The sequence below is a fragment of the Gambusia affinis genome, linkage group LG16 (assembly GCF_019740435.1).
Source record: "Gambusia affinis linkage group LG16, SWU_Gaff_1.0, whole genome shotgun sequence".
NCBI classification, from domain to species: domain Eukaryota; kingdom Metazoa; phylum Chordata; class Actinopteri; order Cyprinodontiformes; family Poeciliidae; genus Gambusia; species Gambusia affinis.
This window is the reverse complement of record NC_057883.1, coordinates 4,515,434-4,534,530: the sequence shown is the minus strand read 5'-3', so window position 1 is coordinate 4,534,530 and position 19,097 is coordinate 4,515,434. Positions and strand designations below refer to the sequence as shown.

Here is a 19,097-nt window from a genome sequence, read left to right as displayed (position 1 = left end):
TTTCAGTTGGAGAAGGAGCAGTTATGAGCAAACGAGGAAATGATTAACAGCTGGGAACAAGGAGAGGGATGGTAGGCTGAGTTTTGAAAATGTCAAAATTGCAGACTGCTTTATTTTATTTAATTTTTTTTAATTTTTTTATTTTTTTACGATTGTTTACTTTTTGACTTGGCACTTAAGTTTTGCTCAAAATTCAAGTTTAGTTGTATAAGCACATTTCAGCAACAAGGCAGTTCAAAGGGCTCCACAAAATACAAACATCATATAGTAACCAGTTATGGAACAAACAATAAACAAGGCATTTTATCAAATGCAATAATCAAAATCATCAGGCAGATATGCACATCAAATATGTTGGTCAATTTCCAGTTGCTATAAGTCAAAGGCACCTATAATCAGATGGGTTTTTAGCCTTTGATTTACAGGAAAACAGTGTTTCAGCAGTTTTTCAGTTCTCTGGAATTTTGTTCCAGATTAGCAGAGCTTGAAAACTGAATGCTGCTTCTCCATGTTTGGCCCTGGTTCTGGAAAAGCCGGCATCAGCATACATGTGTCTTCCAAAAGCAATTTTTAAAAGATATACTTTGTATCTATAAATAAAAATGTGCGGCCAAAATCCTAAGAGTTGTGCATAAGACAAAAAGAAAAAAGTTAAAAAAAAAAAAGTCAAGGGTCCCTGTCCTCTCCCCGTACATTTCTACACGTGTCTGGACGCAGGTGGCGCTGTTCGCCTGCTCAGCCACGGGGTCCATCGCTGTCTGGCAGCGTTCATTTAGAACAAGTGAAGTGTAAATAGAAAAACAGGTCAGAGCCGACAGATTTGACTTCCCATGAGAAACAGGTAACAAGAAGAAGAGAATGTAACACAGCTGCAGTGAATTCGGCTGCAAGGGGGGGTGAGTGAACAATTGTGTGTATATTTAGTAAGGTTTGATCAAAATTCAAGCGGAAAGCTGTTTATGGTTCTTATTTCTTATCCGATACAGTCTAAAAAGAATAATAATGAAACGTGCTTTTCATGCAACCCGACTTCCTTTTGTGAAGCTCCACGTGCAACCCAGATTTGGACGTCTTTTAAGTCCTTTTTTTTTTTTTTTTGACTCGGACCTTTTATAAGTTGTCGCAGGACAGAGGACACAGAGAGCCCAACAAAGCAACGGCGAGAGCCTGAGGCAGCATCACCAATGCACCATGGCTGAGTGACGAGGGAAGAAAAAACAAGTGCTGCTTTACAGAAAGAGAAGGATTCTGCTCTTTTCAATGGCTTCAACCTTAAACCTCCAGCTTATTTGGCACCGACATGGAACATTTCAAACTGGTTTTAATCCCTGGTGTTAACAGTGACTAATCTCTCTCAGGTTCCCGGCTCTCTTAGAAGCTAGTTATTGATTTTTGACGGGGGTCGGATTCAGGGATGCGTAAATATACGAGACAGACTGGGGGTCTGCAACCACACATAACCCGAAGGAGTGAAACATCATTCTGTGTAGCAAAGAACCCCACTCCCCCCCACGCCCTCCAAAAGCACTAATCTTTGTGTGACAGTGGGATTTTTTTTCTGTTGTTGTTGTTTTTTGCACCAGTCGATATTGTTTTGCTTTCAGATGAAACAAGACAGGTTTCAATCGCTGGAAAACGTAAAGAAGATTCACCTGAAGTCTGAAATCTGAATAAATGAGTTGGATTGAAGCGAAATAGTAAACATGGGAGCATCTCAAACCGTCAAGCAGCTATTCTTTCAAAAAAATAAAAAATAAAATGTTGGTGAAACTCATTCATTCTTCAAAGAGTTATTGTAGATGGTGATGGCTTTAGGAAGGAAAGATCTTCTGCACCGGTCTGCACTGCACTAACTCTAGTACAGAAGAAAACTCACCATCAGTCATCAGACTTGTAGCTTCGACATTCCACAACATGAAGGTCCTGGAGAGACTCCTGTTGGCTCACCTGGATGAGCAGACCAGGATCTATCAAGGCTATCTGCTGTTTGCTTATTGACGTGGAATTGGAGTTCATGGTGGCATCATACACCTGCTTCAGCAAACCCACTGTCACAAGACAGAGTGTCTCCAGTCAGAGGCTTCTTCAGATTCAGTGAAGAAGCCTTGCCTGTTCAGGAGTTCAGGAAAATATCAAATCTACTAAAAGAAAACGTCTCATGCTGAAGTGTAATACGAGCCCTGCAGCTATGCCCAGGATTCTAAACTTGTGAGTTTAGTGAAAATAAATCTTGACTAATCGTTCACAACTTTCAGTTTAACCTGATCTGGAAAGCAGAAAAAGAAAAATACTTTTCGATCGTAGGGTCTCTTATTGGTTACAAAGCTATTTAAGGCTTGTTTTTTTTTTTTTTAAGGATTACGTCAGAAGCTGCTGAATCTGCTTTTATCCTGGAAGCTGTTGGAATCAGCTGCCAGATGAGCCTTGCTTCCTTTTAAGGTTGTCAGAGAGGCCAAATATTTTAGGTCAGCATTTATACATGTGTTTCTGTCTCCCAGACAATGTTTTATTATTTTACACTCTTCACATTACCGTGCAGTTTATTTGATTTATTTAATTTTAGTATGTTTTTATTTTAGCGTTTTAACGATTCTGATACAAACCTAAAAAAAAAAAGGAAAAGAAAAAAAAGAAAATGTGGGCGGGGCCAGTCTGAGAGTTTGCCCTCCCACTTCGCTTGATCGCATTCTGCTCCTCAATATTAAAAGGGCTTTTTTTTTCTAGGCCCTTTATAGCACAGTCAAGTTTCTGTGTTACCTTTAGTTGTCATAAAAATGGTGCATAAAATCAAGTATGACTTAAAACATATTTGACTTCGTAATTTAGCACCTTTAAATTGGGTCTCTGTCTCTTTAAAAACTCCTGCTCTTTCTGAAGAAGCTCCACCTTGAGGAAGTGGTCAAAACTTTGCTGCTCTACTAACCCTTTCATAATGTTTTTAACAGCTTTGACAGAGAAGTAGCTCATGTAAAGAGCCCAGATGATGTGCAGTTCCTCCAGGGTTTCGCTAATTGTTGCTGGCTAGTTTGTAGGAGCTGAGTAGGGGAGTTGCAGGGGGAGGACTGTTCTGTGAGCTGGATGTTTGGATGCTCAGATCACACGTTTTAGGTCTAGAAAGTTTGCTTGTGGGAAAAAAAAAGAAGTTATTTTGGCTTGATGAAGCATTTCTCTATTATCTATGATCCTATATTTTGGGTCATTATCTTATTATAACACTAGATGTCAGCCCATTTTGAGTTTACTGAAAATTCACCAGATTAGTACATAATCAACTGGTAACTGGCTGTAGCACCATGAGCCAAAGAGGGCATGGTGCTGCTCCCTCTAACAAGGTTCTCAGAGCCTTTAGAAGAGAAACTGGCCCACAGCATGAGAGATCCTCCACCATACTTAACATAGATAATGAGGTGCTCTTCTAGATATTCATCCTTTGTTTTACATCAAACCGTAGAGTGTGTGTTACTGACATGTCTGACCTTTGAAAGCATTCACATCAGCCCTGTTTAGTCCGCTTTAATCAAACTCTAGTTTGTTTGTTTGTTTGGGAAGGGAAAGTCGAAAAATCCAAACTCTGGTCTGGCTAAAATCCCAGGTCTCTGTTCGATCGAAGTGAACTCTGTCGCGGTTAGAATGCGTATGTGAATGCCAAGCAGATCAGAGACCACTCCAAAAGCAGGAAGAGGTCTGTAGGGCATTCTGGGTAAATATGACCAAACCAAACAAACAAATCTAGAAATGGGTCGTGGTCTTTTATCAAAGACAAAAGAGAAACCTTACAGCCTCTAAAATCTGATGCCACTCTCTTTTTGTTTTACATTTCATAAAGAAGGAAGTTGCACTCCTTCTGCAACTCGCTTACCTTTTGTAGCAAAATGTCTTTTACAGGTAATGAGGTTGATACTTTCGCGTCGACCTCATTGACACAAAAGTAAATGAGGTTTTTGTGTCATTTACTTCAGTGGTTCTTGGTGCAGCGCCCCCACAGGCGAGGAGGTGAACAGGTTTTTCAAAGTGTGAAAGTGAATCACACCAGCTGAAAATGTAACAAATGTTGCAATTTTGGTCCCCAATCAAACTGAGCTTACTCGACTATCAAGTGTGAAACACCTCAAGTCTCATCTCAACAATGAACTTATTTAAATGCACAGAATAGCGCAGATGTCCACGGATGTAATTTAAGGATAGAAAAGACTTTTTCTTATTATTCTTAACCAGTTAGCATGTGCATAGCATCTATTGGTTTCTGCTCTGAGCTGCCGTAAGATTTGGAGATCTTTTAGCCATCCAGAAGGAGCCCGTTTCCTTCCATCGAAGTGTTTACCAGCGAAGCAGCGGCTGCCTGTGACTCCCACTCCCCTGCAGATTTGACATTTTAGTCCACCCTGATGAAAAGAAAGGTTACCGGTTCAAGAGAGGAAGAGGGGGGAGGAAGGGGGTGAAGAAAGCTCTGCAGCATGATTTCACTTCTGCACATATAATTAATTCATTGAGAATGGACCCTTTCTCCAAACATCTGCCCTTTGGTCACTCATTTCTTTTACACTATTATCCGCTCTATTTTTAGAGTTTTCATCAAAGAGGAGGATATTGCATTGCATAACAGACTTTTCCTCACACAGTAGGTGTGTTCATAGGAGACCTATTAAATTAATACCTGTGATTCTGGCTGTCTCTATCACAGGTGCTGCGCATAATTAGCAGTTTTCATATTGGATCGTTTCCTCCACATCATGTCATTGAGGTTAATTAGTTAGCTTTGTATTTTTAACAAAAACAACATTTCACACCCTTCCTGATACTCTGAGTTCACCTTGAAGACTGCTGACTGGGAACGCAAATGAAAAGTTAAGATATTCAGTCTAATTCTATGCTTTGTGATCTGAGTGACGTCATCATTTGTTATTTATTTTACACCATAGTTAGAATACCAGATTACACTTTGATTGGTTAAGGTTCATTGTTTTACATATTTGACCAGGTGGTCATCCTGTTTTTGTCAGTTTCACTTTCATAATTATTTATTTTTGCACTGACTGAACAAATTAAAGTTGGTGTCTTGTTTGAGCAAGCCTGTGAAGCTATTTGTGTCTTAGCGTGCTGTAGTGGTGCAGAGGTAGTAAAGAAATTTGTAATTTAGTACATTTATTTCTGCGTTTTTAAAAAAATAAACAATTTGAATCAATGCAACACCGTTTTTCTTTGTCGGATCGGTATCAGCCGATACTAAACCTCAGATATCAATATCAATATTGGTACAAGTACGGTAAGTGGGGGACAAAAAGTGAATTGGTGCATAATGTGAAATATTCAAAGCAAATTGATACTTTTTGCACAGTACTTTATCTCAAGATAAAAAATAAAAAAAAACTGATCTGTAGTAACACATATGAACAAATTCATAATTTCTGTTTAAGAGAAAAAAAGCAAGCCCAAAATTTTGCCAAAAATATTACCTATACTACAGTGTCAAAAATCCTTCCTTGCATTACTAACATGCCTGAACCCTGTTAGAATTCCCAGTGACATTCACTGCTGGACCTAATTATAGCCCGCAGTCCAGGAAAATCCCGACGTGTGTTTGGACGCTCGCATGTTTGTGTGTCAGAGGAACCAGAAGAGATTGCCTCTAATTGGATCCTGGAGGTGGATTGTGAACTGGAGCAGGGAGGCCTGGTCGCTTTGAGACGACCTGCCGCCGCTGCACGGCGTGGCGTGGGGACGACCTTTCAACCCGAAAGTCTGTCTTTGAGCAGCGAAACGAGCAAATGAGGAAACGAGTATTCTTGATATGAAATGTCTGTTTAAGACCATATTAACCCAGAATATTTATAGCTATATTTGGTCAACTTATTTTTTACATATGTTCACATTCACACAGAGTGATGGAGTGATTTAGGAAATGTACTTTTTAACAAAACACCTACAACCTGTACTCAGGAGATTTTTCAAAAGATGCGTATGCATCAACGGTATTTCCCTAAAAAAAAGTAATAAACTGTAACAATGGGAGCGGAGCTAACTCCAACAAGCTAACTCCAATAAGCTAACTCCAACAAGCTAACTCCAACCAGCTAGTTTGTTGTGAAATTTGAGACTGTCATAATATATGTCATAGATTCTTTGGTTACTCTCATACATGCTAACATAGCTTTGGAAAAGGCACATTTTCTGTTTCAGTTGCTTTAAACGGCTAAAGTTGGCTAAAACAAGTAGCATATGTCTCATTAGCTGTTAGCTTCCGCCTCAGAAAATGTAATGGTTCCTAAAAAACCTGAAGTAAAACAACATTTTGCTACAAAAGGTAAGCAAAGTATTGCTAACAGTACCTTGACAGCTTTTTCTTTCTCTCAGAGAAATCTTGACCTTTTATCGAGATATAAAAGATATCGAGATAAATGCTAGAAATATTCACACTGCTTAAAAGTTAGAAATTTAGAGTTTAAACCCCACCCTAAAAAAATTTAATAATGGTAAAAATTCAAAGTAAACAATTTTCACAGTCTACAAAATAAACAAGTGAATATAACGTATCAGTAGTAAAATTTGTTTTATGACTAGAATGGTAGTAACCAAACAATAATAATAAAGAAAACTAATGTTCATTGATTCAAACTAGACCAAAAAAAAAAAAAAAAAAAAAAAAGCATCAACAATAATAAAGAGACGGCGGGAAACTTACAGGTGCTCAGTGACTCTAGGTAAATGATGGTTTCACTAAAACAACATTTATGACATGACCTAAATTGCCCCAGTGGATTAGCTGTGAATCTAATATGGGAAAAGGGATCTCTGCTTAAACTGTACATGTAATCTCTGAGCGTTCTTCATTAAATTGAGAGATTTGATCCAGGTCCAACTGCATTTTATCTCTGATTAAAGTCATGCTCAATAGCCATTAAAAAGGAAAACAATGACCGCCCTGATAAGTCAGAGTGTTTTAATACTCACGTGTCACACAAAGAGAAACCTATAAATAAACATGTCCTATAGACAGTGCATCAAAGTTGTAAGTGAGAAGAGATATTCAAAATAAAAGTTTAAAGAGTAAGTAGAAACAGAGCTGGTCCAAGGCTTCATTGGGAGTTAGACATAATTTGATCCTCCAGCTCAACTAATGTTCCCTCCCCTAAAGCCTCCATATCTTATATAATTATAAATATTTAGAATTAAGATTTACAACTAGACAGTCAGATCATGCATGCAATGTATTATATTGATTGACAAAGAACTGCATGATGCTTGAATTACATTCACTTCACATAGTGTGAAAAAACAAAAAACAAAAATATTTTAAGCAGAAAAGTCTTTAGAGTCAAACTCTAGAGTTACATCCTAAAACGTACATTGTAATAATAAAACAAGACTTAGATTACTAATATCTCTCCCACTTGATATTTAACAATATATGATTTTACATGTAAAGTTTAGAATATCACTGTCTATTAATTCAAATTGTACTACAAAAAATATTATAATATTCATAATTTTTGAAAATTAAAAAAGTCAAGTTATTAGAAAGTAAATAAATAAACAGGAAACACATATGATAAAGCATATGCACAGTAAATAACTTTTAAAAATACTCAACATTTATGTACTTAAAGTTTTTCATGTACTAAAATTCTAATGTAAAAGATTTCGCTTAAAAGTTGGAGTTATATTTTCAACTAACATTACCATTTATTTTGATGCATTAGTATTAATCAAGAAATAAGACATTTAAAGAAAAATTTTTAAAAATCCCATGTTAAAAAATGTAACAATAAAAACAAATGAACAGAATGTTTTTGCTATGCATTTTTTAGGACTACACTAATGAATAAATAACATTTTAAACATTGTGAATCCCAAATGTAAACGTGCAAAGCAAAACATGTCCTCTCATACAAATAGAAAAAAAAAACCCTTTACTCTAAAACTTTTGTGACAATTCTACTGCTCTTTAGTTCCCCTGCTGGCGTGGAGGCCCGTAACCAGCTTAGTTTGCCGATGCCTTGGGCCGGCTCTGTACAACACCAAACCATATAGTGTACAAGTTTATATTACATCTAATCATGCTCACAATACCACTACCGCCTTTAGTAAAGGTCTGAGTGGGTGGACGTATTATAAAGCAGCCAACAACAAACTGAAAATATCCTGCTAAAAAACAAATAAACAACAACAACAACAACAACAAAAAAGTTCATTACAGCATCTTCTCCTCTTTCTCCCACGGAACCGGATCGTGCTCGTCCTCCACGTGCGTGTTCCGGCGCCCCGTCCAGAAGTGCTCCACGTCGGGGAACGTCGCCTCCTTCGTCTGTGAGACGGCGTTGCCCACCGCGTTCGCCGCGACCTCCGCCCCGTTCCCCTCGGTGTGCGGGCACTCCACCTCGGGCTCGTGCTTGTCGCTCCTGCAAGTTGCGACGAACCAGATCGCGACCAGTCCTTGGCGCACGTCGTCGTACATGGTCATCAGGACGACCGGGGACAGGGCGCTGCACGCGTAAAGGAGGACCTGCGCGAACATCATCAGCCCCGCCGGGGGTCTGTTGTAGCCCAGTCTGATCCACGTGAACGTCCCCCACTCGGGCAGCAGCATGAGCCCCACGGCGCCGCTCAGGCACAGCAGGACCAGCACCACCTTGCTCTGATGTCGCGGGCTCGGCGCGTGGTTCACGGCGGTGTACAGAGTTTTGGTGTAGTACGCGATCGTGAAGATGACCGGCGCCACGAACGCCACGGTCGGGTAGATCTTGTAGAACAAACTCATGAAGTCAGACGCGCACACCGGCATCTCGGAGACGCAGACGAAGTCGTCGCCGCGCGGCACCAAGGCGGCGAAGAGCATCTGCGGGATGGGGAACATCACGGACACCGTCCAGATGAACGCCAGCGCTCCGTGGATCCACGTGGGGCTGTGGACGGGATGCGACGCGGCGGCGCGCGGCAGCAACGTGTGCTTGGCTTTGGTGGTCGCGACCAGGATGAAAGTTTTCGCGATCACGCACGAGTGCTGGAACCAGTCCGTGGTGCGGCACGCGAAGCTCCCCAAGGTCCAGGTCTGTCTGTAGTAGGTTACGGCGCGCACGGGCGCGCACAGCAGCAGGATGGCCAGATCCGTGGAGGCCAGCGAGGCGAGGAGGGCTTTCATCTCAGAGCCCCTGCCGCTCCGGAAGTCGCGGATGAAGATCAGCAACACCAGTAGGTTGCACACCGCGCCGGACACGCAGATCCCGATCAGGAGGACGGGCATGGCGGTCCGGGTGTCCTCTCCCCGGAGGAGCTGGACTCCTCCGACGAAATCGAAAAAGGAGACATTAGTCGGTGGATCAATATCCATCTCCTCCTGCTTCGAGTTTCTCGAAAAAGTTATCCTCCCCCTTAAAGAAAACAAAAAATACAAATGAACGAGTTTTTTCAAAAAAATATTTTTTAAGTTTCAAAATTCTCTCCAAAAGCAAACCTAGGAACTGCCGTAGTGCTGACAAGCAGCAAGTGGGAGGGCAGACTGGTAGGTACGGGCTATTTCAAGTCCTGCCATTTAGCATCGTCAGGCGCTCACGTCACTTCGTCAGTGGGACTCCAGGCTACAGCGCGCGTAAAGGCGAGCGGAGCGGCCGCAGTTTACACTCCAGCCTCAGAGGAATCGCTGCTCCCACACACACACGCACACGCACGCACACACACCTCCTCACACCTTCCGCATTCATCCAGTTGCAAACCGCAAAGTTCAATAAATATCACTGGGATTTGACGGGACAAACCGAGAAGAAATATTAAATAATTGTGAAGCAGAATAAAAACAAAATCTTTCCATTTTTGTCATTTTTTGCAAAGACAAATGTGAAAAATGAAAAAAAATGCCTTCAGAAATCAGCAGGGGAGTCATTTTGTGTGTAAATTAATCTCAAGTAGAATCTGAATTTTCACAGGGATGGTCTGAAGTTGTAGCTACAATAAAAAAAAAGAACTTCAGGAGTTATTACATTAACAAAATAATATTATGTACTTTTAACACAATAGTTTCATGTTTCAAATGAAAATGTGATAAAATCATGTTGGATAAACAAGAAATTCAACAACATAACTTTGAAATTTAATCATGCTCTGGGTGCCCTAGACCCGGCTAGAAAAGCTCCATGGGCCCCCTGGTTCTCTGGAGGGCCAGTGTCCATGGTCCTGGATGGTTCTGAATAATAAAGTCAAGCTATGAATTGTCTTTTTTTTCTAGAATAAATAAAAATTTGGTTCCAGCAGTGGCTCCATTTGTCTAGTGGTTACCACCGCCATCATATTTTTTCCATTCACTGGCCTCATCTGCAAGTCGTTTGCAGTCATCGACCTTCTTCGGATCCAGTCTGCTGCACACCTTTGTGATGGTGATGGATCCAGTAGTTTAATGGTCACTGCCAGTGCCCCACCTGGGATTCGAAGCCATTTGTTTCTTTGACATGTCTAGTCTAGACATGTAGCACAGAACCTTAACCACTAGGCTGCCAGGACCATGTAGTTCAAATGGCCTTCTGTGTTGTGTTCTGTGTTTTCCTGTGTTTATTTTGAAGTTTCCTGTGTGTCTGAGTCTCCGTGTTGTCCTGTCTTCCCTTGATTAGTTCCCAGGTGTGTCTCGTTCCCTGATTACCCTCTTGTGTATTTAGCGTCACCTGTGTGTGTCTGTGTTCGTCGGATCCTTGTCTGTGTCTACGTCTACGTCAGTCTGTGTACGTCCGTTTATGTCTAGGTACGTCTAGTCCTCGTAAAACCTGTTGCTACCTGTAGTGAGCTTCAGCCTTCCGCTCAGCAGTGCTGCCAGGTCTGTGGACTGTGTTTTCTGTTTATTTATATCATTCATTAAAACTCCTCTCACCTCATCTGGGTCTACTGCGTTTGCCTCACCGCCACCAACACACCGCTTCATGACAGAAGGATCCGACCAAACTGAACGGTGAGGCACGCAATTACCATCATGGACCCAGAGGAAATAAAAGAATTAACGGAGACCATACGCGAGTATGAGGCTGCCATGTCCAAGCCGTACGCTGCTACAAGACGGCTTGGATTCGCCATCCGTTTGGGTCTGCTGCTGGACTTCTGGGTTCCACGTTTTCCGCTTCCTGAGCTGGTGGCATTGCAGAGGGAGGCAGAGTGGGAGCGTGAGGCAGCGTATGCTGTCATGGCTGGAGAACCGCTGCCTCCCAGACCCAAGACTCTGTCCTCCCGATCCACCACCCCCGTTCCGCAGCCGGAGCCGCCAGCAGCAGACCCTCCGCGGCCGGAGCCGCCAGCAGCGCTTCCGCGGCCGGAGCCGCCAGCAGCGCTTCCGCGGCCGGAGCCGCCAGCAGCGCTTCCGCGGCCGGAGCCGCCAGCAGCGCTTCCGCGGCCGGAGCCGCCAGCAGCGCTTCCGCCACCCGAGCCCGTTCCTGCCGCCCAGCCGGGCGCACCCGAGCCTGCTCCTGCCGCCCGCTCCAGCCGGGCGCACCCGAGCCTGCTCCTCTGCCGCCGCCCAGCCGGGCGCACCAGCCTGCCTTCCTGCCGCCGCCCAGCCGGGCGACCCGAGCCTGCTCTGCCGCTGCCCAGCCGGGCGCACCCGAGCCTGCTCCTGCCCGCTCCAGCCGGGCGCACCCGAGCTGCTCCAGCCGCCGCTCCAGCCGGCCCTACAGACACTCCTCGTGCTTCCCCCGAGACTCCTAGTGCTGCCCCCGAGACTCCTCGTGCTTCCCCCGAGACTCCTAGTGCTTCCCCCGAGACTCCTAGTGCTTCCCCCGAGACTCCTAGTGCTTCCCCCGAGACTCCTAGTGCTTCCCCCGAGACTCCTAGTGCTTCCCCCGAGACTCCTAGTGCTTCCCCCGAGACTCCTAGTGCTTCCCCCGAGACTCCTAGTGCTTCCCGAGACTCCTAGTGCTTCCCCGAGACTCCTAGTGCTTCCCCGAGACTCCTAGTGCTTCCCCGAGACTCCTAGTGCTTCCCGAGACTCCTAGTGCTTCCCCGAGACTCCTAGTGCTTCCCGAGACTCCTAGTGCTTCCCGAGACTCCTAGTGCTTCCCCGAGACTCCTAGTGCTTCCCCGAGACTCCTAGTGCTTCCCCGAGACTCCTAGTGCTTCCCGAGACTCCGAGACTCCTAGTGCTTCCCCCCGAGACTGGCGGCCCCCGAGACTCCTTGTGCCCTCGCCGCCTGCGCGGCCCCAGAGACTCCTTGTGCTCTCGTCGCCGCCTCTGCGGCGGCCCCAGAGACTCCTTGTGCTCCTGTCACGCCTGCGGCGGCCCCAGAGACTCCTTGTGCCTCGCCGCCGCCTGGCGCCCCAGAGACTCCTTGTGCTCCTCGTCGCCGCCTGCGGCGCCCCAGAGACTCCTTGTGCTCTCGTCGCCGCCTGTGCGGCCCCAGAGACTCCTTGTGCTCCTCGCCGCCGCTTCGCGGCGGCCCCAGAGACTCCTTGTGCTCCTCGCCGCTGCCGCCGTGCGGTCCTAGAGACTCCTCGTCGCCGCGGACGGCCGCCGGACAGCCTCCGTGGTTCCCGCCTCCTGCGCCGCGGACGGCCGCCGGACAGCCTCCGTGGTTCCCGCCTCCTGCGCCGCGGACGGCCGCCGGACCGCCTCCGTGGCTCCCGCCTCCTGCGCCGAGGTCGGCCCCCTGACCTCCTCCGTGGCTCCCGCTTCCTGCGCCGAGGTCGGCCCCTGACCTCCTCCGTGGCTCCGCCTCATGCTTTCCACCCACCCAGTTGGGTTTGTTTTGTTTTTTTGTTTTTGGACTTTGACCTCGTGTCTCCGCCTATTTGATAGGTTGTTTTTCGTTCTTTTTCCATAGACTCTGGCCCCCCCTCCAGCTCCCCACCACCCACCCGTGTTGTGTTTCAGTTTTGGGCGTCCTGGGAGCCGCCTGCTTAAGGGGGGTACTGTTGTGTTCTGTGTTTTCCTGTGTTTATTTTGAAGTTTCCTGTGTGTCTGAGTCTCCGTGTTGTCCTGTCTTCCCTTGATTAGTTCCCAGGTGTGTCTCGTTCCCTGATTACCCTCTTGTGTATTTAGCGTCACCTGTGTGTGTCTGTGTTCGTCGGATCCTTGTCTGTGTCTACGTCACGCCAGTCTGTGGACGTCCGTTTATGTCTAGGTACGTCTAGTCCTCGTAAAACCTGTTGCTACCTGTAGTGAGCTTCAGCCTTCCGCTCAGCAGTGCTGCCAGGTCTGTGGACTGTGTTTTCTGTTTATTTATATCATTCATTAAAACTCCTCTCACCTCATCTGGGTCTACTGCGTTTGCCTCACCGCCACCAACACACCGCTTCATGACATTCTGGTGCTTTTGTCTCTAAGTGGTGACTGCTATTCTTCACTCAGCATTGCGTTGTTGCTGCTAGACTACTGGAGCCATGTAGTATTTAAAATTAAACACAAAACACTTAATTTAAACAGAATGTCAAAAAATAAAACAGGCTACAGTAGCCAATGGGAATCGACCCCTGGTCTCTGGCAAGGCACCAGTGATCGCTAGCCATTAGACTACTGGAAACATGATGCCATGGCTCATAGTGCTTATATCTTCGACTCTCCTCATATCAACAGTGAAAAGCATTGTCAGTTCCAGGAAGTAAACCCGGCTCTCCAGATTGGGGGCCTTGTGTCTAAACCACTGGGCCACAGGTGAGGATACATTGTTTGAATGGCCATATAGTGGTTATGTCTCTTATGCTTCCCATGAAAGAGGATAGGTGAATCCTCCCACATTTCCCATATATCCTAGTAGTCTGACATATTGGAGGATTCCTTGAAGCTCCCATATTTCCCCATGTTTAGCTCACCCATATTTCCCATGTCAAATCCTCCTGGGTGTCCCCAGGTTAAATGCTCCCAAATTTCCCATATAGAATCCTCACCCATGTCCCTATAGTCCAGGGCCGGCATCCGGCATGTTTTAGTTCTCTCCCTGGTGGCACCAACAACCTTTTCAGCATGTTAATGTTCTTCTTAGGCCATCTAACGAGCCATCATTGGATCCAGGTGCATTAAACCAGGGAGAGACTAAAACATGCAGGAGGCCGGTCCTCGGAACCGACTTTGGGGATCCTTGTTATTGTTACTACACCCAACTGTCCCTTATTAAATCCTCCTGGATGTCCCCATGGAGTGCCTGACATTTCGGAGGATTCCTTGATGCTCCCATATTTCCCCATGTTAAATGCACCCAAATTTCCAATGTTAAATCCTCCTGGATGTCCCGGTGACCAATGCACCGGATGTTCTATATTAAATCCTCCTCCATGTCCCGATGCCATCTGGTGGCCATAAGTGGAACTTTCCCTATCCTGGGACGTGTAAGGAGCATTTTAAGTACTTTTCGGGTGAACTTTTTGCTTAATTAAGAAAAATTGTTTTTAATTTTATATTATTTCTGTTTATCATGTCAATATTCTATCAAAGTATTTTAGAGGCACCTATGAACTTTGTACAAATTCTGTCCTTAGTTATACACAGTAATTCAAAGGGGAAAACCCCCCACAAAAAACACTTTTTATGTTTTTTTATTTTTTATTTTATTTTTATTTTTATTTTTTACAAAAAACACATAAAAAGGTCAAAGGTTTTGTGATATATCATTAAACTTAAATAGCAAACCAATGTCAATATTGATAATAGTATTGGTATTGAGAATACTGACTTAGTATTCATTTGGTTCAGATCAATACCAAAGCATACACTATCGCAAACCTTTAGATGTCCTGTTGGTCAAGTTAAATGTTTTTAGTAAAGTTTGTGACAGTACAGGGTCAGTGCTCTCATATTTGATTGGGAAATTTCCCCCAGAAAACGTACTGTGGGCGAGTCAGGACAGCAGGCCGTGCTCTTCCCCAGGCCATGCCTTTGTAATGTCAGCACAGTGGGGCTTTGCTTTGACTTATTAAAAATGTAAGATTGTCCCTGGGGAAAAAGCATGTCTTGGAGACAGCATATGCTGCTCCAAAATCTTGTAATTCTTTTCTGCATGAACGCTGCCACATGAACCAGTTCCACCCAGAATGCTGGTTCCGAAACGATTTCTGTTTGATGGATCAGACATTGCAGGTGTAAAGTTTAGGCTAAACTTAGTTTTGAAAAAGTTCAAAGTTACACTCCACAGAAAAAAAAACATTTATGCATTTTGAACTTTTCTTCACTCTGTCACATTTCAACAACAAACTTTAATGTATTTTTTTATTGTTGTTGTTGTTGTTGTTTTGACAGGCCCACAACAAACAGTGCATAGTTGCAAAGTGGAAGGAAGTTCCAAAAAAAACTAGCAGAGCAGATACCATCGCATCGCAAGTCAACAGAAAAACTAATTGAAAACCCAGTGGCCCTGTCATTTTTTAACCATTATGTACACATGTCTGAAATATTAATATAACAGTGGCTCCTTACTACAGACCCAGTCAAAGTCCAAACCTAAATCTAACTTGGCTTTTGTGTCCAGTCTTCAAAAATTACTCTCCACAAATGGCTTCTATCTAATACGATTTGTGAAAAATGAAATGGGTAGAACATTTCAGGCTATGAAAGCCCATTTCTGCCGTGAAAGAAAACTCAAAAGCCAAATAGGAAGTCATAATTATGAGTTTTAAAATCATAATCAGGAGAATAAAAGTCGTAATTTTAAGAATCAAAGTCAGGATTTCGACTCGCAAAGTGATAATTATTAGACTCAAGTCAATTTTCACTTTCAAAGTCAAGAATAAAAACATAAAAAGCCACGATTCTTTTCCCAAAAACAAAAAACAAAAAAGCTTGCCCCAGCATCTTGTAAATATGACTTTGAAAGTCAAAATTATGACTTTGTATCTAAAAATTACAACTTGGTAACTCATAATTATGACTTTGACTCTCATCATTATGACTGTGAAAGTCAAAAACACAACTATCTCAAAATGATGACTTTATAGCTCATAATTATAACTTTAATAAAAAATACTGTGAAAAACTGTTTAAAAAAAAAAGTCAGGCAAACAGCTAGAGAAACTGGTCAAAACTAGATCAAAAACTGTTGAACTTGATCACTTCAGTGATCTCTAAATTCAGCCTAATTATCGGTCTGGCGGTGGGCCTGAGGTTCATGACACCAGAATGCACCACAGCGAGGTGTTTACTGGACCCGACGTGCCTCCGGATGGTGAGGGTGGTCGTGGTCGCGGGGGGTGAGGAGAGGCAAGAGGAGGGGACGAATGCGGAGAGGTGTGGGTGCCCACTCAAATGCTGTCACCTCCTCTAAGAGGGCTGGTTGCTAGGAGACCGGCACTACCGTCGCAGCACGGGGCAAGAAAGATGTGTGAGGTGTCATGAAGTAGTGTGAGATATGGGTGGATGGAAGGATGAACGGATGGAGAGGCTTTAAAGGGAAATCTGGAGCTTTAGATCTGTTCAGTGATCAGCTTCAGCAGAGTGGCCGAACCCACTATGTGTCTTAAAAACATCCATCAAACTTTTTTTTTTTCTTCTTTTTTTTTAAAATCAAGAATAACTTCCGAAGCAAATGAACGTATTAGAACAGCTTGAGTTCTTAGTCACCTTGCATAAATGGATGCAGTAACACTTTTCAGTTGGATTAACTGTCTAAAAACAAAACAATCAAAGGGAGATTGTCATAAAAACATATTCTATATTTTTAGTTTGCATGAGAAAAACAGTGTAATGTGTTCCATTGAACTGGGTGGAGGTGTCCCTCAAGGACGTGTGCTCAGTCCTGGGTCTTTCACTCTTCTGATACATGAGTCCACTGTCAAATTCAGAATAAAACAGCTTTTCTAAAGTATGTTGATACATACAGGATTTATGAAGCATAAGAACGTAAGAGCCAGTGGTCCATCAAGTCACAAACAAAAAGGCTTTCTTGAAATCCCCTAACTACTCATAACCATTTAATATACAGCTCTGGTAAGAATTAAGAATAAACTTTTCATCAGCATTTATGTCAGATAATTTAAGGGCTCCTGAGGTTTTAGCGGAATGTCAGCTGATTTGTCATCCTTTGTGAAAATTCTTAAATCGACATGCAGTTCATACAGGCTGCATTTGCAGTCCCGTTAACATTTGATTGTCCTTCCGCAAGTTGCTGAAAAACTACAACTTTGACTTTGGTTTTTTTGGGAGGAGGGTTTGCTGCCAACAAGTTTCTGGTCAGATTGTGCCTGGAGTTTAATTAAATTGGTTGGGTTTCTGACTTCTTATTATATAATGTTTTTATTTCTCTAAAGGACAAGAAATTGAAATTGTTTGGGAAGCTTAAAATGAACCCGCTGCTCGATTTATTCCAGAACTAACATCTGTACGTCTGTAGAGATCTACCTTTCATGATTCTTGGGAGACCCCATCCTTGTTTCTTCCCCAATTTTTGTTTGTGCAGAGCTTCAAGTCATTCCAACGTTCAAACCTCATTTTAGCTTGGTCTGTTTTATCATCCGTGTTTTAATGTGGTATGAATGATTCCTGAAGGAATTTCAATCTCTCTGAGGTTTGACATAATCAAACTTTGTGTCAAAGGTTTGATTCCTTTGATGTAATTTCCCGTGCTTTCTGGAGCCATTGCTTATTCCTCTCAGCAATCTTCTGTCTTGACAGAAGATTCCTTTCTGAATTGCATGCACACCCACACCTCCTTCTTTCAATAGTAGAGCTTCCTCTTGGGAGACGACCAAAACCAACCGAGAGGAAGAAGTGTCCATGAGTGTCATTACCTCCTTTAGATCCCTGGATCCGCCACTCAAGCCTCGACTGGGTCGGTATTGTGTGGGAGTCGGATCTCTCGAATCCCCCTGAGGCTAGCACCGAGTCGCAGAGGGACAGAATAACAGTAAAAGGGAATGACAGCGAGAAGGGGGAGCGCATACACAAAAACGCCAGAGTGGGTGAGAGTAAGTAATGTTCCCTTTGGAGAAATTCCAGAAGAGACTCAAAAGAGGAAGTACTTTTTCATCCACAGGGACGTCTGTCCTAAAAAGCAGGGCTGGCCGTTGGAAATGCTTGTCCCACATCCCTGGGTGCAGAAAAGCTTTCACAGTGCTAAAGAAAAGCGGCACTGTGTCGCCTCGGTAACTGTTATTGATGTCAATGCTCAGATGTGCAAAACCGATTAGCGGTCAGATGTTTGTGTTGTTATTGTTAGGCTGTTTTACATGAACACTGACTCCTTTCAAGCCACCAAGGGAGAGCCGCCATCAAACTGAACTGTCGGCTGCTCAGTAATATTCATACCAGGGCCATTTATGTTTTTGTGGGGAAACGGCACAAGATACTGTTTGGTTCAGGAAATGATTTTAGTCTTTCAGCAGCAACAAAAATTAGAATTTCGTCAAAAACCCTTTCTGTGTTTAACCCTTCATGATGACACTGGTGTTCTCATGAAACTATAAATTACACGTAAGCAGTTTGACAGCGACAGTGAAGGTATTAAAAGAGTTTAAAGTTCAATGTTTTTCGTAAAGTTAGAAAGATGCTGGACATTTTTTGGCTTGTCTCACCGCATTACAACAAAAGCAAAACAACTAATGAACTACTAAAAGGGACATACTTTGTGTTGTACCTAACCTTTATTTTATTTAGGGAGACATAAATGTGAAAATCTCCTAAAAATGTACAAAAAGCCTTCATTCGCATCTGCTCCATTTGCTGTAAGGCCAAATTTGTATCACTATTCAACTGCTGATGGAGGTAAGAAATAATTATTCCAATGGGCCCAATGGGCCCCGGGTTCCACAGTTTGTTCTGAGGACATATTCCTACTTGAATTCTGCATCTCTGCAAAGTTCTCCCTGAGTTTCCTGACTGTTCTTCATGGTGCCATATGTTCACTAATGTCCTCTAGCAAAACTCTGAGAAATGCAGAATCTTCACTGAGAAAAACAACACACAAACTAACTTGTTTAGATAAAAAGTGACTTCTGAAGGCATTTGATTGCACTTGCTTTTATTTTAGCGGTATCAGGGTAGAAAGGGCTGAGTACACACTCTCCATTTTGTCAATCTGTTTGAAAAAAACCAAACAAAACTGTGAAAACCATGTTTTCTTTGTGTTCCATATTACAATTAACCCCTAGATTTTTGTTTTGTTTTATTTTGTTTTGGTCTATCACTTAATAATCCACTAAAACACATTTTG

General features: G+C 43.4%; 1 protein-coding gene across 1 annotated transcript; it reads right to left on the bottom strand.

Moving 5' to 3' along the window:
* Positions 1-6,945: 6,945 nt before the first annotated feature.
* On the bottom strand, positions 6,946-9,657 carry LOC122846139 (G-protein coupled receptor 151). The gene has a single exon (XM_044142923.1). It carries the CDS (start codon positions 9,323-9,325, stop codon positions 8,189-8,191), a length of 1,137 nt encoding a protein of 378 aa, XP_043998858.1. The 5' UTR covers positions 9,326-9,657; the 3' UTR covers positions 6,946-8,188.
* Between the last annotated feature and the right edge of the window lie 9,440 nt (positions 9,658-19,097).